The sequence below is a fragment of the Garra rufa genome, chromosome 2 (assembly GCF_049309525.1).
Source record: "Garra rufa chromosome 2, GarRuf1.0, whole genome shotgun sequence".
NCBI lineage: Eukaryota > Metazoa > Chordata > Actinopteri > Cypriniformes > Cyprinidae > Garra > Garra rufa.
In genome coordinates this window covers 33,757,702-33,780,610 of record NC_133362.1, presented here as the reverse complement: position 1 = coordinate 33,780,610, position 22,909 = coordinate 33,757,702, and the positions used below count along the sequence as shown (strand labels likewise).

Here is a 22,909-nt window from a genome sequence, read left to right as displayed (position 1 = left end):
CTTTATGCTATCACTCATCTTCATGCTATAATATTGTTTATATATGTTTCTATTAAGGTTGTACATCAGTTTAGATTAGGGCTGTCATAATATCAGATTTACACTACATGATTATCGTGGGCCACAATAATTCATGATAATGATATTAGTGCAATAGCTATAGAAAAAAAAAAAACAATCAAATCCATCTGTGTCATTTGGTTTATTTTGTTTTTTCTCTTTTTTGGCCAATGAATCACCCTAAGGAGATGGGGAGAAAGAGATTAGTTTTCTTCCAGATTTTTTTTTCCCTGATGATTTACTAACCCCCATGTCATCCAAGATGTTTATGTCTTTCTGTCTTCAGTTGTAAAGGAATTAGTTTTTGAGGAAAGCATTGCAGGTTTTTTCTCCATATAGTGGACTTCAATGGGGATCAAAGGGTTGAAGGTCTAAGTTCCATGATCCCAGCTGATGAATAAAGGTCGAAACAATGGGTCATTTTCTAAAAAAATTCAAATTTGTATACTTGTAACCATTGCTCATCTTCGTGTTTTGGTTCAAAAAGATAGGGTAGGACAAAAATCTTATTTTTAATCGCATTTTTTAGTGTCAAGACGAGCATTAGTGGTTAAAAAGTGTATATATATATATTTATTTTTTTAGAAAATGACCAATCGTTTCACTAGAAAAGATTCTCTTCCTCAGCTGGGATCATGTAGAACCCTTTGAAGCTGCAGTTTGGACCTTCAACCTGTTGTCTTCCAATGAATTCCACTATATGGAGAAAAATCCTGGAATCGAATTTCTTTTCAACTGAAGAAAGAAAGACATGAACATCTTGGATAATGTTGGGCTTTTATTAGTACTTATTAAAGGAGTACCACATATACCACATATTAAAGGGATAGTTCACCCAAAAAAGAAAATTTGATGTTAATCTGCTTACCCCCCAGTGCATTCAAGATGTAGGTGACTTTGTTTCCTCAGAAAAACACAAACGAAGATTTCTAATGAAAACCGGTGCAGTCTGCCAGCCAAATAATGGACGTAGATGGGCACCAAACCTTTAAAAGTAAACAAAAACATGCACAGACAAATCCAAATTACACCCTGCGACTCGTGACGATACATTGATGTCCTAGCACACGAAACAATCGTTTTTTGTGAGAAACTGAACAGTATTTATGTCATTTTTTACCTTTGATACACAGCCACGTCCATCTGTCCTGAGAACGAGTTTAGCATCCGGCTCGTTACATGTGAACGCGCTCTGGCGTAGAATACACAAACGCCAGAAGCGATCTGTCACATGTATACAACACTCATTGTTTACATAGAGCACAGAGATTGTGGGTATAGCTGCTATTCAAAATGGTAATTACTTGCGCTTATCCTGATTGTTAAAACCGATTTAAAGCTAAGAGATTACGTTTGCTTGCGCAAACTCATCCGGGACTTTTAACCGATTTCCCCTTACGGTGTTTGCGTATTCTACGCCAAAGCGCGTTCACATGTAACGATCCGGATGACAAGCTTGTGCTCATGACCAGGACCACACGGAATCCGCAGCCGCAGATTTCCGCAGAAAACTCCGCAGATTGTAGCGCCCGCCCATCACTCTCTAACTGTACACAAAGCGCGTGCGCGTTTGAAGTTGCGCTGTTTGACGTGATGTATGTGAGAGTTTAGCTTACTATCAATAACACATTTAAAATGTCCAAAATCAAACTAACTGCTGAAGAGTTAAAAAAACGTCATCTGTCTGCAAAAATTACGGCACGGGACAGAGCAAATGAATTCCGTAATGAGTTTTATGAGGATGGGGGGATGATGTTCTGTAAATCCTGTCAGCACTCCGTCGATTACCTGAGGCGACAGACGGCACTGGAACATCTCAAATCCGCTCGCCACAAGAATCGAAAGCAAAGTTCTGTTGGTAAGTTTTATTTAAAGTGATGATTACTTGTTGTGTTGTAAAGGTATGAAAAGTTTTTCCTATCACACGCTAAATGAGAACGTAATGGTGCTGGGTGGTATATGAAGTTTATTTTTCAAATGCCGTAATATAGCGGTGCAGAGATGGAGGAAAAAAAATCAATCAATCAATGGCCAACAAAGTATCAAGTCACGATAAAGTCACGATTGTCTCTAAAGCGAAAAAACAAACAACAACTTCTGACATCTGCGTGTTCTGCGCGTCTCTGTGAATGAGCGCCTCAGTGTCAACTACTAGTACACACTCAAGTACGCATGACGCTCGCCCCTCTCACTATAAAGAGGACATGAACTTCATCTCCAACTCTTGAGAGTAAAGAGAGTCTCTTACTGCATCAGGATTTCTCCATTTCACTGAAAAAACTATCGTCAGATACAGACGCAAACTCAAAGCTCTTCACTACAATCCGCCAAAATAAAAGTTCGTTTTAACTTTATGACAAGTTATGATGACATAAATATAGTGCTATATTGTGTGGTAGAATGTACTTCTGAAAATATTAATAAGAAATATCAAACATTTTTAAGGAATATCAAATAATTTCTCAATTTTTGCATGCATCTTTAAAATTTAACCAGCCTAAGCATCTGTTGTGCACCACATTGCCAATGAAAAGAAATTAACGTTTCATCAGTAAATTTTTATAAATAGCACATTTGGTTTTTATGCAATGGTTAGATTTGATATGTATAATATACAGCCCTGTCAAGTAAAGAAGAATTTGTAGGGGGGTGTGGCTTGTGGAGGTCATCCTACCACCCAGCACTACAACCTATTACAGTTTGTATTGCTTGTATTGTATATTTTATTTTGCTTTGGATAAATGACTAAATGTAAATGTAATCTATATCAAAGCGACTTACAAATGAGGACAATGTAAGCAATCAAAATCAACAAAAGAACAATGATATGCAGGTGCTGCAAGAAGTCTCAGTTAGCTTAATGCAGTACATGTAGCAAGTTTTTTTAATAAACAGAATAGAGCAAGCTAGTGTTAGAGGTCTTTTTTGCTTTTGCTAACTGTATAAAACTAAAATAGAGAAAATTCAAAAAGATTAGAAAAGCTGGTGTTAGTTTTTTTTTTTTTTTAAGAATAGAATTAGAATAGAAGATTGCTAGATTTAGAGGGTCAAATAAAGATGGAAGAGATGTGTTTTTAGCTAATTCTTGAAGATGGCTAAGGATTCGGCTGCTGGGTTAATTTGAGTAACTAAAAGTTGAATTTAATGCCAATTAAAACTCTTTCAAATTGAATTCTAATTAAAATACTTCCTCCCCCCCTCTCCCCCACAGCATCATTCAGAACACAGACATTGGCCTCCTGTATATCTAAGACTTCATCTACAGCTGAAAGAAAGGAGTTCATCTTTGATTTTATTAAGACCTTCATCGAAGCTGACATCCCTCTGGAAAAAACTTCAAAATTTTCACAATTTTTACAGAAGTACTGCAAACAGGGAGGGTCAGTTCCTGCTCCATCTCACCTACGCTCTGATTACCTTCCACAAGTATTTCCTCAGTATTTGGAGGACATCAAGCAGGCTGTACATAGAAGTCCTGTCTATGTAATTGCTGATGAAACAACTGATGCTTGTGGCCGTTGTGTCCTTGCTATTCTCCTCCAGCCAGTGGGCAAACCACCTGTTGCAGCAGATCTAATTTTTCTAGATCGTGTTAACTTCAGCACTGTATCGCAGGCTGTCATCTCCTGTCTTAACACCAACAACATCAATTTCAATGACATATGGGCTTTTGTGACTGATTCTGCTAGTTATATGAAAAAGGCATATAACACAATTCTCCACGGCCTATTCCCCAATGCCAGTCATGTCACCTGTGTGGCACATCTGCTGCAGTTGGTTTTAGAGGTGTTTCCAGACAAATTTGAAGAACTGAACCGGATGTGTGCCCTGGTAAAGCGGGTTTTCTGCCAGTCACCCAAACGTCGCCTTGAATTGAGGGCCTTCATGATGCAGCAGGGCCTGTCTCCTCTCATGCCAGTCTTTGCTGTCCAGACAAGATGGGGATCCTGGATAAAAGCTGTGCAATACCTGGCAGAAAATATAGATATATTGCAAGGCTTCATCCCAACTCTGCCACCGACCTCTAAAGCTGTGCGGGACCTAGGAGTTCTATTAGAAGGGAACGGAAAGCTCCTGAAAGTCCAGGCCTCCTTCATTGTGGAGCACAGCGCCGATATCCTTGCCACCCTAACCAAACTGGAAGAAACCTCCACGCCCACAGCTGCCAGCATCTTCAGCCAGCTGGAGGACCTCAGCATGCTCTTTGACTATGGCAGCACTGCAGATGCTGAGGGTTGGCGTCCTAAGACTAGAGAGCAACTGAAGGAGTTGAATGAGGATGAAAGGTACAATTGTTCAGAGCTGTTTAAGCAAGCAATGGCAGAATGTTCCACCAAGCTACAGGCAGTGATAGAGAGGCATCCTTGCACTGAACTATTCAAAGTCCTCCCAATCTTTGATCCTGCCAAAGTATCCGGTTTAAAACCTGATATTAAGGATTAAGTTCAAGTTGTCCCTGCACTGAGGAATGTCTCCACAGAAGAGTGGCATCGCTACATCTGCATGGACAAGAGTGATAGCTGCACTGTACCTGCATCTCCCTACAACTTCAGTGGATGTGGAGAGGCTTTTTTCTCACTATTCTGCACTTTTAACAGAACACAGACGCAGCCTAACAGAGGAGAATGTTAAAATGATGCTGATTGCCAAATTTAACACCAGAGATTAACACATCTACATTCCATCTTTACTCACATCCAGCAGTTTTTCTGATGTAAATAATGTAAATAACTTTTTTTCCTGATGAAAAATACTACTGATTGTAAATTACTATTTTTACTACTAAATTACTATAAATTATTTGCTAAATGTAGTTTTCTAATGTACTGCATCTAAGTGTTTAATTGATTGCTACACCACTTTTATTTATTTATTATTGTTGTTATAAGTAACTTATTTATTTATTTATTTATTTATTAATATTTATTATTTATTAGTGCATGCTATTTATTTATTATTGAATGATATCAGAGTTTCTATAGTCGTTGATGATATGCGAATGTTTAGTCGATGATTTGTGTACAATTTAAAAAGAAATGTTTCCTGCACCTTTTAGTGGATTTAGTATAAAAGAGACCTAGCTTTGTTTAACAAACCAGTTGTTCCAATATGATTTGTATTGTCAACCTGAAATAAAAGTTTTTAATGTTATTTGTAATGTTTTTAGCTTTCTGTGCTCTCCTATACTCTTAAAACCATTCCGCAGAATTCCACAGATTTTTTCAAAAATTCTGTGCAGAAATTGCCAAAAAAGTCCGCAGATTCCGTCTGGCCCAACTCATGACAGATGGACGTGGCTGTGTATCAAAGGTAAAAAATGATATAAATACTGTTCAGTTTCTCACAAAAACCGATCGGTTCGTGTCTTAGGACATCAATGTATCGTCACGAGCCGCAGGGTGTAATTTGGATTTGTCTGTGCATGTTTTTGTTTACTTTTAAAGGTTTGGTGCCCATCCACCTCTATTATTTGGCTGGCAGACTGCACCGGTTTTCGTTAAAAATCTTTGTTTGTGTTCTGCTGAGGAAACAAAGTCACCTACATCTTGGATGCCCTGGGGGGTAAGCAGATTAACATCAAATTTTCATTTTTGGGTGAACTATCCCTTTAATGCATTGTTGTCTATTAACATATTTTAGATCCCATCATCCTAACCCAAAACTAAACTTAACAACTACCTTGCTAGCTATTAATAAGCAGCAAATTAAGAAGTTGTTGAGGCAAAAGTCATATTTTTTTTATTTTTTTTATTGAAGGAATAACAGTAACATACACAAAAAAACAATGAACATTATGTTTTCCTCCTTTGTCTTTTTGCTGTGCAAAAGTCATAGTTAAAGAGATAGTTCACCCAAAAATGAAAATTTGATGTTTATCTGCTTACCCCCAGGGCATCCTAAGATGTAGGTGACTTTGTTTCTTCATTATAACACAAACAAAGATTTTTAACTCAAACCGTTGCAGTCTGTCAGTCATATAATGGCAGTCAATGGTTACCAAATCTTTAAGAGTAAAAAAAGAACACACAGACAAAACCAAATTAAACCCTGCGGCTCGTGACGATACATTGAGGTCTTGAGACAAATCTTTGTTTGTGTTCTACTGAAGAAACAAAGTCATCTACATCTTGGATGCCCTGGGGATAAGCAGATAAACATCAAATTTTCATTTTTGGGTGAACTGTCCCTTTAATGGTTAATAGTGAGAATTGGTCCCAAAACTAAAGTGTGGCCAAAATATCAAGCACTAATTTTAGATATTTATATGCATTATGTGCATTAAATAAGCATTAAAATGCATAAGAAATGCAAACAGCGACTTTGTCACACTTTACATAACATAAGAAAATTTGGTAAATGGCCTAAACTTTTTATCAAAAACATTTTCTACAATGTCAACAAAAAAATAATTAACAGTGTTAAAATGTTAAATAATTCTGACAGCAGTGATCTAAACTTGTTATTTTTTCATTGGTCAGGTTTATTGTTGCAGTATTCTCAGATCTCACATATTCCAAGAATGTTGCTTTTCTTTCTCAGTCATTGAGTTCATGCATGTTCTTCCTGTAACGCAAACAGGCCCGAGCACGAGTTTACACTGTTCACTATGATTCCTTAACGAAACTTTCCTCAGGCGGTGTGTTTTTTGTCCAGGAGAGTTTTGTCCTGCAACACGCATCGGCCATTTTCGAGTGGGTCTTCTGTGTCATTATTATGCTGTTCTACGGCACATTCGCTTTTGAATTCGCCGGGATATCTAGTGACACAATGATGGTGCTGGCCCGAGGGCAATCTCTACAGTCCGCAAGCCGAGACCACAAAATGGAGTCACTTGGCGGAGCCAATCAGCACCAGCCTGAGAGCCTGTCCATACTGTAACCTCAGTGTCCTGTATCTGCCAATCTCTCTCAACAACAGAAAAAAAGCACTACAACAATAGAGGGAAAGTGACAGAAACTGGACCTGGCTCTCATACAACTGGCTTACCTTTGCCAAAGAATCCAGCTCAGATTTTGCACATTTTTGAGACTTCTTCACTCTCTGGGGACCTTTTGAATCGCACAGCTTCCATGCTGGGGAAAACAAAGTTCATTGCCTGGATGTGTTGGAGTTTCCATTAGATCTCATTGGGGATTAAGTACCTGTGTTACTTGGATAAAGATACTACAGACTGCTAGTTGGCTAAACTACAATGGCGTAGGAAACTAAAACAAAGCCTTCTGCAACCGTCAACGCTCAAGCATTTTAACATAGTGCCTAAAACAAATGTTACTGTGCCAATTTCCAGACGATGTAAGACAAAAAAATGCTGATGTTTTCTGTGCCTTTAGGTTTTTTCAAAGACAAACATTTTAGTGTCACATATCTCTGCTGTCTGTTCTGATCAAGGTGTTTCATTTTGCCTTGAATACCATATGCTGTCTGAAATGTATTTTTCAGGATTGTCATTACCAATGTGCCTTATACCAAAAAACCAAATATAGATATGTAATAGAAATGTATGTCAATAGTCAGATTGCCTTGAATATATAAGGCATGTATTTTTTCATATGCAGCAAATATTGCTGGTTGTAAACAAGTAAGCTGAACGAGATCAGCAAAAAACCTCTCGCGAAACAGGCGCATAAGCTTATCACATTAAGTCGCCAGTAATTGGTGCCATTCCAGATGTCATGTTAGAGTCTATGAGTATTGCTGTACATTGTGACCAAATGTAATTGAGAAGAGAGTTTGTCCTGAGGTCAGTGTGACTGTAGGTTTCTCTCTTTCTGTCACTGTGGGAATTGTTGTGTTGATTGGGGGTTTATGGGAGTTGGTTACAAGGAAGCGTATAATAACGAAAGAGTTTTCCCAGAAGCTGCCCTTTAATGTAAAGGGTGACTAGTTTAGGTGTTCTTAGATGTACAGTAGGTCTCTGTCAGCTGTTTATTGCAGACAAAATGACTTGCAGCAGGACTGCAAGTTCATAATATTTTGTTTGGCAGTTTGGTTTACATTGGTCAAAAGTTTTCACACTACCAGCATGACAAGAAAAACTTATTGTTCCTTAATCATTATCAAGGGAGTTTTGTCATTTCAATTTGTCAGGATAAGAGCCATATTTATGCTTAATCACAATTTGATTCTACCAGTGCCGTCCTGAAAACATCTTTCATGTCATTTCAGTTTACTAATTCTCTGCGCTCAGGAATTTCAAACCTTTTGCTGTCATGTATCTTCTCTTTGTGTTCAAGACTGCTTTGAATCGCCAGGTAAAAGTGAAAGTTTTACCATTTCAGTTACTTGCTGAGAGCCTGAGAGTTTTGCAATCATTCAACCTTTATTGTCTCGGAAATATTTCTGATAGTGCTTAAAGAAATTGTTCATCCAAAAATAAAAACTGACTGAATACTGACCTTCATTTTGTTTCAAATCCAAATGCTGTTATGTTCACTCTGGAAGTCAATAGAAGAAATTTGCTGAAGAAAACTCGCATGTGATCTTGGACCACAGAACCAGTCTTATGTAGCATGGGCATATTTGTAGCAATAGCCAAAAATACATTTTATATAGGTCAAAATTATCAAATTTTTCTTTTATGCCAAAAAATAGAATATTAAAGATCATGTTCGAAGATTTTTTGTAAATTTTCTGCCGTAAATATATCAAAACCCAATTTTTGATTAGTAATGTGCATCTCTAAGAATTTCATTTGAACAACTAAAGTTTTTTTTTGTATTATTAAATATTTAGATTTTCTTTGCACCCTCAGATTCCTGATTTTCGAATAATTGTATCTCAGCAAGATATTGTCATATCATAACAAACCATACATCAATGAAAACCTTATTTATTCTGTTTTCAGATGCAAAACCGTATGTTTTGTGACTTTTGGAGCTTTACAGCTTTACAAAGTAACAAGCCAAGAATCATCATCTTCAAAAGTTTACGAATATTGTCATTTTGTGTTCCACTTCAGAGAAAAAATAATAATAAGAGGTCAACATGAGGGTGAAAAAGTAATTTTTGACTAGTCCGTTAGGAAAAAAAAAGTTAAAAGAGTCACTTTTCTGCGTTACCTTTTGCCTAGACTTGTGTTGCTTCATGTATTACCTTTTAGTTTGCTTAATCGTGGACTCTTTGGACTTGCTGTCATCATTCCAGAGACTCATGCCACATCATGCCACACATCAGTGTTTGATGACATACCAGATAGCAAAAAAAACCTTATTGTGCCTTTGTTTCAACCAAAGATTGAATCACTCATTGGAAAAATGTTTTGGGTTTTTTATGGCAGGATGTGTTTGATTGTGCTGTAAATTTGCCTTAAAATGTATGGAAATAAAGCAGAATCAAACATTACTCTCATTAACTTTTTCATTTCTGTAAATGAACTTTGCTTATGTCATGTAGACCATGTCATGAAAGTCCTGGTTAATGGTCACCATTGCCTTTGGGTTTATTTAAACAGATTGAATTTGGTTACTCTTGTTTGACTTATCAAGTGTTTTTCCCTCAGCTTTTGGTGACTTATTGCAAAACTAGTAGTAAACATATTCTTTGCACATAATGGAATGAATGGCATATTTACCATTAAATGGTAAAAAAAAAAGTCATTTATACTGACACCAGACATATATGAAGAATTTTCCACACTTTAATTATTCACAATTATTTACACGTCAGATCTTAAATTCAATCAAAAAAGACAAAAGTTGAAAATCTGAAAGAAAACGGTAAGAATAAGATGCTTTATGTTGTTTTTAAGGGTTAATGCCTCTGTTGAACTCGCAGAAGTCTAAAGAAAACAAATGAGTGGCTTTCACACACATCTCAAGTGTGCAACATAATCTGGCTTTGTTCATAACTGAAGTACATACACACACATACACATGCTCACTCTCCAGTGGTGACAATTAATGTAAGACCAGCACAGGATCTGTACACGTAAACAACAATATTCTCATACTATCCCTCTGCCATTATCAAACATTATGAGATAATGCAGTGAAAAATGAAACATAAAAAGCAAATGTTCTTATTGACGCAAGAAAAAGGCTAAATTAGACCATTTTAAGACTGTAAGGAATATGATTCTCAGATTGTAAAACGTATAAAACCTAAAGCTCCCAGTGGTCCACAATATGCTTTTAACTCTTCACAACACGCTGCTGTAGGCCTAACTCTAGTTACAGCCACAATGAAAAATGACTAAATAGTTCATTTGGCTCATGATAGCGAAAAAGAAATTACAATGTAGTAAAAACTGAATAATTATGATTTAAATAATTGTTAGTATAAAGCCCAGATGTGTTATTTCTGAGGTACTAGTGGCACCAAACAGAATTGCCATTTTTTTTCCAGTTTTTCCGAACCCTCCTCAGCTGATCAGAAAAACATTTATTCCCGCCCAAAACTCGCTCCAGAGTATGTTTGATAGCACCACAGAGTCACAGTACTCACACTGTTTCAGGTAATCAAACTATGTACTGATTACTTAATGTTTCATTAAGTAATGTTTCTATTCTAAGATGATGTAGGACGCGTTTCAGGTTTACGGAATGATAGATTGTCATGAGTGTCGATGTGATGAAACATTTGTGAGGGATCCGTTCAACACAGACCTTGGATTTAATTGATCAATCTTGACATTTACATTATATTCGTCTAATCTAAAATGTAGCATATGCGGGAAGACAACTAATATCAGCTGAGAGAGGAGCGCTGGAGGAAAGAGCGACTGAATGACTAAAGGTAGGACTCGCACGCATCTCAATTTAAACCTTGAGATTTTTGGCCATCTCCCAGGGGAAGTCTGATCGGCCAAAATGACCGTAGCAGGCGGTGCTCTGGTAGAAAGGCCTCTTCAGGTTCAGATCCCTGTCAGTGGAAATTGTGTTAGTTAGATTTTCACCAAACAGCCGACAATGAATCCTACTTGAACCAAAACTGTACTTAATAAGAAAATGTGCAGAACCGCAATTAAGAGCACATTGGTGGTAGTAAGACTCCCCCTGGAGGACATATTAGGAAATGCCATGTTTACACATTACTAGGACGATAGAACGCACATACACAGACACACACTTTTGTAATATTACACGGTTAATTTCTAAAATGGCGGGAACATGTGAACTTGAAGTTACATGCTAGTTAGAATGCGTAAAGTCATGCTGTAGCTACACTCAATACACCTGGACATTAAATGACTAAAGTGTAAATAACTCACACTATTTTAATATAGTACTGTTCAAGAGCTTTCACAAAGACAGTTTTCACTTGCCGTTTTGATTAATTATGTGACCATGAACCACAAAACCAGTCATAAGTGTAAATTTTATGAAATTGAGATCTATATCTATATAATAAATTAGCTTTCCATTGATGTATGGTTTGTTATGATAGGACAATTTTTAGCCAAGATTTGGCCGACTATTTAAAAATTTAGAATCTGAGGGTGCAAAAAAATAAAATAAATAAAAAATTGAGAAAATTGCCTTTAAGGTTGTCCAAATGAAGTTCTTAGCAATGCATATAACTAATCAAAAATTAAGTTTTATATATTTACAGTAGGAAATTTACAAAATATTGTCCTAGAACATGAACTTTACTTAATATCCTAATGATTTATGACATTATTTTGACCCATACAATGTATTGTTGGCTATTGCTACAAATATACCCATGCTACCTATGACTGGATTTGTGGTCCAGGGTCACATTCATGTTTAAAGTAATATAAATGTTAATTTGGTTTTGTTTTGTGCTTACTCATTGACTAAAATGTTATTTTCATCTACTAAAAGTAGATGCTTTTTTAGTCTAAAGTAAACCAGATTGGAAGGGTATAACATTACATGGCACTTACTGAAGAGATGTAATTGCACAGTAATTCCTCCTTATTTTAACTAAATTCTATGTAAATAATGTCACCCCAACAAAATACTGAACTTAACCATTTTGGTTTAAAAAACATTGCATAATAAAGAACATATTATCTTATTAATTGTTTACCTAACAATGACGCCTGGTCGGAGGTCAAAGTTCTTGTTGACAATCTGTAGCAACTCCTTCTCTGTTTTTTCCGATGAGCCGTAGGTGAAGAGGGAGATTGAGAGAGGGTACGCGACTCCAATGGCATAAGACACCTACGGAAAATATGAATTATGCTCCAGACACCAGCTCATCCATTCCAGTTTTAATCCATATCAGATAAAACTGGTCAATAATATGGATCAATAATTATAATTTTTTTGTCTAGACAATAAAAATGTCCACACTTTCATCTCACCTGAACCAACACTCTTCTGCACAGTTTGGCTTTCACCAGAGACTTAGCCACCCAGCGTGCAGCATAGGCAGCAGAGCGGTCCACCTTAGTATAGTCCTTTCCAGAGAAGGCGCCACCACCATGAGCCCCCCATCCCCCATAAGTGTCCACAATAATCTTTCTACCCGTGACACCAGCATCTCCCTGAAAAGCAAAGATTGTTTTATGGTTTAATGAAAATTCTGTTATGCTCATGTCATTCCAAACCAATGGCAGTTACTTTTTTTGTGGAAAAACAAAGTGAGAATTTTGTGAAGAATCATGAAACAGTTCTTCATCTCAGTAAAGCTCACTCTGGTCTCGCAATGTTTGGCTACGATAAACTTAAAGGAGACCTATTATGCCCCTTTTTACAATATGTATTATAAGTCTCAGGTGTCCACAGAATGAGTTTGTGAAGTTTCAGCTCAAAATACCCCACAGATCATTTATTATATCATTCTGAATATGGCTATTTTCAGTGGAAGCAGAAACACGCTGTTTCCGTGCAGGTCTCTTTAAATGCAAATGAGCTGCTGCTCCCTGCCCCCTTTTCCAAAGTAGGACTGTGCCTTTACAGGTCGTAGCACAGATACTCTGCTAAAAACATCTGTTTGGTTTTGATTATCATGTCTATTGCACTGAAATCATGCATTTTAAACCGTATTAGTTTAAACTTCTGATATAGGATTTTCTGAGTGTACACATCTGAAGCACATGCAAAGAAAGCAGCTGTCACATGGCATGCGAGTACTCAACTGAGTTCTCTTTCATGTCTTATTGCGCTTAAACTGTCGAATACACAAAAGTTTATGTTAAAAACACACAGGAGTTACAAAAACAGTCAGTTATGTCTGTGAAGTAAACAGCTTAGTCTCATCATCTCTGAGGCTGGGACTCTAAATAGTGTTCTGTGCTCGTTTGTGCAGCCTAAAAACAGAACAGTTAGCATTCTTTGCTTAAACTTTTGCTATGGCGTTAGAACTGGTACATCATTGTCACTTGCTGGAACAAAATGATGGCGCCAAAGGTGAAAACGTGCAAATTAAGGGGCAGTAATATTATAATAAGATCCCCTTACTATGTCACGGGAGGAGCGAAATCTGACGCGCTAACATGGAAAAACTCAGATTTTTATGATATGTCATCTTTAAGAGCCAGTGCCAATTTGGTGTCAATGTTGACACAACAGCTTTGACACACAGTAGGTGAAGATTTTTTGGGAATAATGCTCTAATTTTGTTGGGGGGAAAATACAGCATAAAGTTTTGAAACAACATGAGGGTGAAAAAACAAACACTGAATTTGTATTTTTAAGCGAATTAAACCTTTAAAAGTGCATTATACAACAGTGTTTCATACAACCGATCAACAGAAGGGGCTCACCTGAGGCCCTCCGATGACAAAGCGTCCACTTGGCTGCAGATGGTAGACAGTCTTATCATCAAGATACTTTGGTGGCACCACAGCTTTGATGACCTTCTCCTTCAGAATACGCTGCTGCTCCTCCAGTGAAATGTTGTCGTCATGTTGGACCGAGATGACCACTGTGTGGACACGCAAAGGAATCACAGCGCCATTTTCCTGCTTGTAGTGCACAGTGACCTGGAGTTGTGGAAAACATATAGGGAAACATCTGGAGTCATCATTTCAATTGACATATGGAATGCAAAGGACATTTCCTGCTGTATGGTCTGAAAATGGCAGAACTCTAAAATAGACCAGAGGTTTCAGCTTCCTGAGAGCTGCCCAGCTTGAGTTGCTTGCATGCTCCTGAGATTGACGGGTGCACAGCCGTGTCCTCTGTCCCACTAGGAAGGACCGGGGGCGCTGGATGTCATGCTGGGGGTCATTTACTCTTAAGCATTAAAAGAGACCGCCTCATGGTCACTATCTTGCTCAACAGCCGTCACACCTATTGGCCAATGTGTTGGTTCAATGAACACTTGGCTGATAAGATAGCATGGTCAATGTCAGCCAGGGGCTTTGAACCTGCACATTGTGGCTCTAAAGACTCAATTATATCAACTTGCGATTACAAGTATGCAAAAATAACTTCACAGCCTTGTTGTTGTTTTTTCCGTTTTACACTCTTATTTGGCTAACCTGAGTTTTTGAGTCTGGGCGAAGCCATGGGATGGTGCCATCCCGCCGCAGCTCGGCCATTTTGGCGTTGAGTTTGTGAGCAAGGACAATGGTGAGTGGCATGCACTCCTCTGTCTCATCAGTGGCGTAGCCAAACATGAGCCCCTAAAACACAACGGAAATGCAATATGAGGATGTTTGTCGCGAACAAAGTGCTCAAACACATTTTTACACATCCGTTGTGTTTCGGACCTGGTCTCCAGCTCCAATATCTTCCTCATGTCTGTCAATGTGGACACCCTGTGCTATATCAGGAGACTGCTGCTCGAGAGCCACCAGCACATTGCAGGTTTTATAGTCGAAACCTGAACAGAGCGAAGAGCAAAGAGTGGATGAAAAAATACAGATCTGAGATATGCTGAAAATCAAAATATGTATTGATCCCGACCTTTTTCGGAGTTGTCGTAACCAATGTGTTTAATCGTGTCACGAACAACCTTCTGGTAGTCAACGTTGGCCCGAGATGTGATCTCACCGCAGAGAAGTACCATGCCAGTCTTGCAAACAGTTTCTGATGATTAAAACGACTTTAATCAGTCAAACAACCCATTTGCCACAGTAATGAAATGTTATCCATTTAACTTGAAACTTTAGGGAGTGCAAGAAATGGTCACTCTATAACTGAACAAGAGTCCAGATAAGTGACCAGCTGTTGAACTATAAACTTTCAAAGAATATATTGACAGTCGTGTTTATACAGAAAGCCTTTATTTTGTTTGCGATTAAACATGTTCACTCACCACAGGCCACTTTGGCATCCGGGTCCTGCTTTAAGTGTGCATCAAGAACTGCATCACTGATTTGGTCACAGATTTTATCTATTAAAGAAATCATACCATTATGAAACAAAGTTATGTAATGGCTCAGATTAAGGTTCAAGTGTGTTCAGTGTTATAACACCAGAAAGTTTCAGCTTAAGAGTTGAACGCCTCTCCTATAGTAAGACTGTAGGAAATCCAACAAAGCAAAACCCCAGCTGAGTAGCTGGAGGACAATAACGGTGGTCCTCTCCTTTCAGAATCATTCACTCAGTCTATATTTGGGCTGCTAGCTGAGGCAACAGTTTAGGTGAGTTACATCAGAAAGTACGCTGCCAAAAACAACATCTCAGGTGATAATAGGAGACAAACAAGTCATGAGATCTATGAGATTGGAGCATTATGGAATAGATTTTTCTGGAGCTATTGATTGATGTGCTGAAATATGTGCTGATGGGAGATGTTTAGCAGGACTTTCAAAATGTGTTCATGTGAACCAGACAGGTTTGCAATGTTGCAAAATCTAGGAGGAACCAGACCTGAGAAATTAGAAGTTATTAAAACTGATTAAGTGTCATTATGTTTTCATAAAACAACTGACTCAACATTTTTTCGAAAGGCCAGCATATGAAACTGTCTGTAGCACTTTGGCCTTGTAGCATGACATGAGAGAACTGCAATATGGTCGATAAGAAATGTGAGGTCTGGCAAGTTCCCACATGAAACAGAAATAACTACTGAAGCAAAATCTGTTGGGATACAGGTGCACCAATAATTGACTCTCTAGACAGCCATGGGATGGTGTTATATTCAAATCACTCACTGTATCCGTAAGTTTATAATGAAATAAATTGCATAGTAAATACGTAACTGAGAAAAGCCTCCAAATGATGTGCTGTAATTTAAGACCTTGCAAAAGTCATGACCCCTAATTGACTATTTTTGTCTACTACACTTTCACTCAATGAAATACCAGCTAAGCACATGGTACTGTGGAGGTTTTGCTACTGAATGTGTGAATGAAACCCATTGAACTGCTGCTTAAGCAGCTTAGGTCTGTACAAAATGTTGCTTAACCAGCTCACAGCTTCTATATGCTGCAATGACTTGTCGAGACAGGTGAATTAGTCTATAGGTACATGTCTTGAGGGTTTTTCTCCATGCAAGTACCCATGCAAAAGTTCTATAGTACATACTACCGAATTAAAATAGCACATTTTGAGTTTAATTTAAAAGTTCAGATTCACCTGGATGCCCTTCTCCCACAGACTCTGAGGTGAACATGAAGGATCCGTCATCATGAACGTCATTCATTCCTTCCATGTTTGCCAGCAACTGAGCAGATCTTCAAAATCACAGGAGAAAATAATCTATCAAATGCTTAATAATTTTCCTCCAACTGTGGCTAAAGCAGGCCAAGTATGCAGAGCTCCTTATAGTCCTGAGGGTATGGAAGAAAGAAAGAAAGATAGATAGAAAGAGAAGAAGAGAAGTTTGCAGATAGATCACAGACTATATAACACAATCTCGTCTCGAAGCAAGTTTGCCCCTATATATGGCAGAAAGAAAACACGCACACACTAAGCTTTACTCCCTCTCTCACTCACAAATATACTCACATATACACACACACACACACACACACACACACACACACGTGTCATGTGAACGAGTGGGTCAGACCATTCCAGGGGGTGTTGTTTTGGGGGAGGAGATTCAAACTTTTTGAAACTTTCTGTTAACCCCTTGTGCACTCAACTCAGATGAATCATGAAGATGAATCATGATAAACTTTGTGGAAAAGGAGTGTGGTGAAGTTAACTCTAAATTTGATTGGATCATACAGCACTCCTGTCATAATGTGCTTGACAAAAACAATTTTTTTATTTACAGAGCCTTGCAAAAGTATTCTTACCCCTTTATTTTTTTCTGCCTTATGTTAAACCATAATGACAAAGCAAAAACAGAATGGTCACAACTTCTTAAATGTATATTTAAAAAAAATGAAATAAGCACATTGCATAAGTATTCATACCCTTAACTCAGCACTTACTCTGGTTTCCTTCAATGCATGGAATTGAGGTTCATCAGACCAGAGAATCTTGTTTCTCACAGTCTGAGGGTCCTTCAGGTGCTTTTTTTGCAAATTTCCGAATGTGTTTTTATGTGTCTTCACTGAGGAGAGGATTGAGTCTTGCCACACTGCCATAAAGCCTAGATTGGTGGAGTGTTGCAGAGATGTTTGTTCTTCTGTATGTCTCTCTTCCTGGTCAGCACTCTAATCAAAGCCCTTCTCGATGAATTGCTCAGTTTGGCCAGGAGGCCAGTTCTAGGAAGAGTCCTGGTTGTTTCGAACTACTTACATTAAGGGTAACAGAGACTAAATGCTTCTGTGAACTCTTCTGCAGATGTGTGGCTTGATCCAATCCTGTTTCTGAGCTCTATAGGCAGTTTACCTCAGGGCTTGGTTTTTGCACTAATATGCATTTTCAGCTGTTAGACATTTTTTAAGATGTGTGTGCCTTTCCAAATCATACCCAATCAATTGAATTTGCCACAGGTTAACTTCACTTGAAGTGTAGTGACATCTACAAGCAATATGAATGCTCCTGAGCTAAATTTCAACTGTCCAAGATGAGGGTATGAATACTTATGCAATGGAATCATTTAGGTTTTTAATTTTAGTTTTTTGCTTTGCTATTTTGATGTATGGGGTGTAGATTGATGTAGTAATTTAAAGTATTTTAACATAAGGCAGCAACATTTGAAAAAAATTAAGAGGTATAAATACTTTCCCAATACTTTTCTTGTGCTGATCTTTGTTAAAATTAGAACTGTCTATGCTCAGACTGTGCTTATAATGTGTACTTATAATACTTCCTAGTATTTTTTTTCTGAAATATGGGTCAAGCCAAAATATTTCAAGAGATCTAACACACAAGGCTGAATAATTTGTAGAGTTGCTTTGCAGCAGAATTTGTAATTGTCTCACTTAAGTTTGTATTGATTCTGTTATGTTGTTGTTTATTACTGTGGCGCTGCTTTAAAGCAATCTGTAGTGTGTAAAGCGCTATACATAATGGTGACTTGATTTGATAGAGGGCAAGTTTAATAGTTAATAGTTTATTGTCATTTAGTAGATGCTTACAAAGCAACTTGTAGTATAGTAAATGCAGGGCACTCCCCTGAAATAATCTTATGCCCTGGTATCAATGGCACAATGGTGACAGGGCAGGATTGTGATTTTAATTGCTCTCCAGCTCTTTTGGCACCCTCACATAGGTTTAAACGTACAACTTTTACATTTAAGCAGAAAGACAAACAAAATCTATAGAAATGACCTATATAATTTTACAGAAGTAGCTGAACTGTGACAGTGGATTGGACAGATGCTGAATAAATGTATTGATGCTTATCTGTGAGCAGATGTGTTTAATATAAGCATTATAATGTTAATATTTTGTAGTTGGTGACAAGTGTAGATTTTTGTCATTTTGTTTTTCACATGGCAGTTTAATTTCTGGGGGGTGGTGGGAATTTTTTTTTTAATCAATTAAGTGAGATGGCAAGACAAAGGTCAGTTTTTTTGTTGAACTCTCAACCTTAGACATGTGGCATAAAAGATGAACTCTGAGAGAAAACATTAAAACATTGACATTTATTTCGCCAATCAAATTGAACAATTAAAGACAGTTATTTTTTATAATGATAATTACATTATGAAGTAATTAATTGTAATCAAAACATTTTACTAAAAACTTTACTGAAAAGCAGCATTGACTCCTTGTGTCGTGTAAACTACACATAGACAAACAGGTGAGCACGTGAGACCACACTTCATGGACTATGATCCTTTAGTTATGAGGAGATATGTGGTACTATCTGAAAACAGACCAAAACTAGACCAAACAGGATCCTTTAATTGAACAGATGCAAGCAGGTCTATAAATGAGCTGTTTTAAAAGTTCATGCTAGGCTGATAGTCTCCAGTCCTATTGTGTGTGTGTGTGTATGACTGCTCCTTTCCTGAATACACAATGACAGAACTATTTATGTCCAATAATCCACAGCTATTGCTGGAAAGAAATATAGACCTATCCATTATGCTAATTTCAAAATCTGTTATATTTAATCTTTAAATGATTTCAGGTGACTTCGAAATTAATGGTTTATTTTTTCTTTATCTGAATGAGCCCAAATTCATTTTGGTGTTTAATTGTAGTTGTATCTTAAATGTTTGGTCACACCTCAGTTTGGTGACCAATTCTGACTAACCAAATGTTAACAACAACTTTTGCCTTAGTAAACTCCTAATTTTCTGCTTATTAATGTAGCTATATGTGCTTTATAAGTAATAATAAACAGCTGATATGCTAGAAATATGTTCATAAGCAAATAGTTAATAGTAAGAATTGGTCCTTAAATGGCAAGTTCTGTCACAAAACTCTAGATGGCACAGACTGATGGGTCCTTACCGCAAACTGATGAGATTCACAGTAGCCATCGCCATAGTTTCCATCACCCTGGTTTTATCCACATGATCGAAATGCCAAAATTCAAAATAAAAACCCTTGATTTGCAAAAATGTTTTTATGCTCACTTGAGGTGGTTTGCAAATTGTGTGAAAAAGGGTTAATGCAAATAATGGGAGATGGAAACGCTTTCTGCTAAATAAATTCATCCACATGTACCAAAGAAGTCATGTGACTTTGCTCTATGGGATGGAATAACTTGACTAACCAAGTGGACCGATCTCATTTCACAGCATCTGAAATGTTGTTATGGTCAATCTGAAATGCCAAAGTAAAGTCTGTTGTAGAAATCTGTCTTACCAAGACTGTGTTCCCAAACAGCTGGCATCTGCCTCCAAAAGCAATGCATTTATTGTGTTTCGTCTGCTCTCTCGGAGGTGCAAGTAATTTATTATATATGAAAATTATTGTATTCAGTGGCTTCTCCTACTTTTTTTGTGATATTTAGTGTCTGTTTATCAGGAAGTGACAATCCTAATTCACAAATGTTTTATGCAATATTCCAATTTTGCACATAAGTTAAATGTGCAACTTTGGATGGAAACCCAGCTAGTGTTAAAGGCATAGTTAACCCAAAAATGAAAATTTGATGTTTATCTGCTTACCCCCGGGACATCCAAGATGTAGGTGACTTTGCAAACAAAGATTTTTAACTTAAATCGTTGCAGTATGTTAGGCATATAATGGCAGTGGATGGGCACCAAACCTTTAAAAGTAAAAAAAAAACATGCACAGACAAATCCAAATTACACCCTGTGGCTTTTGACGATACATTGATGTCCTAAGACACGAAACGATCGTTTTTTTATAAGACACTGAACAGTATTTATATCATTATTTACCTCTGATACACAGCAAACAGTTTACATACGCCAGAGCGCGTACACATGTAACGAGCCGGATGCTGAGCTTTAGGTCTTAGGACATCAATGTATCGTCACGAGCCGCAGGGTGTAATTTGGATTTGTCTGTGCATGTTTTTTTTTTAACTTTCAAAGGTTTGGTGCCCATGCACTGCCATTATATGCCTAACAGACTGCAACGGTTTGAGTTAAAAATCTTTGTTTGTGTTCTACTGAAGAAACAAAGTCACCTACATCTTGGATGCCCTGGGGGTAAGCAGATAAACATCAAATTTTCATTTTTGATGAACTATCCCTTTAAACTTCTTGGCACAAGCTGATTGGTTCGTGTTGCATACACAGCCAATAAGCTTACTGCTTTGCATTTAAAGGGCTGGTTAGCATTAACTAGAGCTTTTTGCAGCACGCTTTCAGAGTTCCTCTGAAATTGTCCACCTCCCCAGCTCCACCTGTATAGATCTGCTACGAGTTATTATATGCTACATATGAAAGTTCCTTTACTTGCTTTGCAGCAGCAATCTATCAGAATTTATCAGATCTATTCCAAATACATTAACACTGTCATATCTATTGACTTGCTAAAATCTTCCGAGATTGTCATGAAACAACTACAGTGTTACCACATGTTTTTTTCAACCTGATCTCATGATGAAAATGTACCTGTGGAAACTTTTTCGCAAGACACGAAATTTGAAGATGAACAGATGAACGTTTTATGTGATATTGACATTTGTACGTGTCACCGCAGTTCTGACTCAAAATGTCTGTTGAGTGGCTCGATAACTCTAATGCTCTGTGACGTTTTACAATAACATACCATCTGCACTACACCTAAACCTACACCATAGTATGAACAAAAGCGAATGTGACGTAAAAATGCAACAACAACAAAATCGCAAGCATATTTTTCAATCTCTTATCTTTCAGCTCTTTCATTGTAAGTCATGTTTTTTTCATGAGATTCATACCAAGGGGTTTCGCTTTCTAAGTCTGATCCTGTGCCGGCTGAGCTACTGGGCAAAGCTTGTAACATCCAGTGTTGTGCCCATTTCCCACCCCCTGCTAAATTATTACCCTCCTTCGTTGAAATCGCTACATGATTGCCTTATCTTAACCCCACACCTAACCCTAAACCTACTAATACTAGTGGGGTAGTAATTTGGCAGGGGTCAGAATTCGACACAACGCTGGAAAGCGAAACACACAGAGCTTTAATCATAACCGTGATACCAAAACGATTACAAGTGCTCGCTGTTTTACCACCTCTAGTGTTCATTTCTGTTGGAAACTGCAGTGATATGTACTTGTGTGTATTTCGTTCCCACAGGTACGTTTTCATCATGAGATCAGGTAGGTTTAGTTAACTAGTTTTTGCATTGTACCTAAAACTCTGTACAGGCAGTTATCTTGACCTCAGGACTTGGTTTTGGCTGTGATATGTGTGCCTTTCTAAATCATACTCATTCAAATGAATTTGCCACAGTTTAACTCCACTCAAAGTGTAGTAACATCTAGAAGCAATATGAATGCTCCTGAGCTAAATTTCGAGTGTCCCAGAAAAGGGTATGAATACTTATGCAATGGGATCTTTTCAGTTTTTTATTTCTAATAAATTTGCAAAGTTGTTACAAACCTGTTTTGTACTTTGTCATCATGGTGTATGAGATGTAGATTGATGTGGAAAAAAAGTAATTTAAAGCAGTTTAACATAATGCTGCAACAAAACAAAATGTGAAAAAATTTGTGAATACTTTTGCAAGGCACTGTATGTGTCAGTTTTGCAGACTTTCTAGATATGACTCTGACCCATTCCTCTGAACAGAGTTTAGTAGGATGACCTAACTCAGTTTTCAAAAAATGCCACAGTTTCTCAACTGGACAGAGATGGGGGCCTTTGTAGGACATTAACCTTTTTTCACGTGTCACCTTAGTGTTCATTTGTCCCTGTGTTTGAGATCATTGTCCAGCTAAAAGATTAACTTTCTCCCACGCTTTAGTTTCAGCAGACTGTAACACATTCTCCAATTGTATTAAATATAAGATATATAGTCATTCTACTAGAAAGAAATGGGATGCTATCATATCACAGCTTAGATATTTTGTGTGGGCACTGTTTTGAATATTGTTGCAAAAAAGCTTTATTTTGTAGTAATCTGACCACAATGGCTTGCTAATGGGCTTTTTGGCAAAACTTCACATTTGGTTTCCTCTATTTGGTATCACTCACCCATACAGCCCTGTTATGCGGAGCTTTGTTGACCG

The 22,909-nt window shown here is 37.5% G+C and overlaps 3 protein-coding genes across 3 annotated transcripts in view; 2 read left to right on the top strand and 1 right to left on the bottom strand.

Annotated features, from left to right (window-relative positions):
* Window positions 1-9,402, top strand: part of LOC141325453 (transmembrane protein 150A) — a 39,115-nt gene extending 29,713 nt beyond the window's left edge. The window contains exon 7 of the mRNA XM_073834142.1: window positions 6,695-9,402. Coding sequence (XP_073690243.1) covers window positions 6,695-6,939 — 245 coding nt within the window. The 3' untranslated portion in view covers window positions 6,940-9,402. The remainder of the gene's footprint in view (window positions 1-6,694) is intronic.
* LOC141325451 (uncharacterized) lies at window positions 7-6,684 on the top strand. The gene is made up of 2 exons (XM_073834140.1): window positions 7-1,918; window positions 3,272-6,684. Exons 1-2 carry the CDS (start codon window positions 1,696-1,698, stop codon window positions 4,501-4,503), a joined length of 1,455 nt encoding a protein of 484 aa, XP_073690241.1. The 5' UTR covers window positions 7-1,695; the 3' UTR covers window positions 4,504-6,684.
* Window positions 9,403-9,679: 277 nt separating the features above from the next.
* On the bottom strand, window positions 9,680-16,834 carry mat1a (methionine adenosyltransferase 1A). The gene is made up of 9 exons (XM_073834141.1): window positions 16,500-16,834; window positions 15,235-15,312; window positions 14,883-15,005; window positions 14,687-14,799; window positions 14,456-14,599; window positions 13,736-13,954; window positions 12,332-12,514; window positions 12,055-12,188; window positions 9,680-10,920 (listed from the first exon to the last, which is right to left on the bottom strand). The coding sequence occupies exons 1-9, from the start codon at window positions 16,573-16,575 to the stop codon at window positions 10,818-10,820; spliced, it is 1,173 nt and encodes a 390-aa protein (XP_073690242.1). The 5' UTR covers window positions 16,576-16,834; the 3' UTR covers window positions 9,680-10,817.
* Between the last annotated feature and the right edge of the window lie 6,075 nt (window positions 16,835-22,909).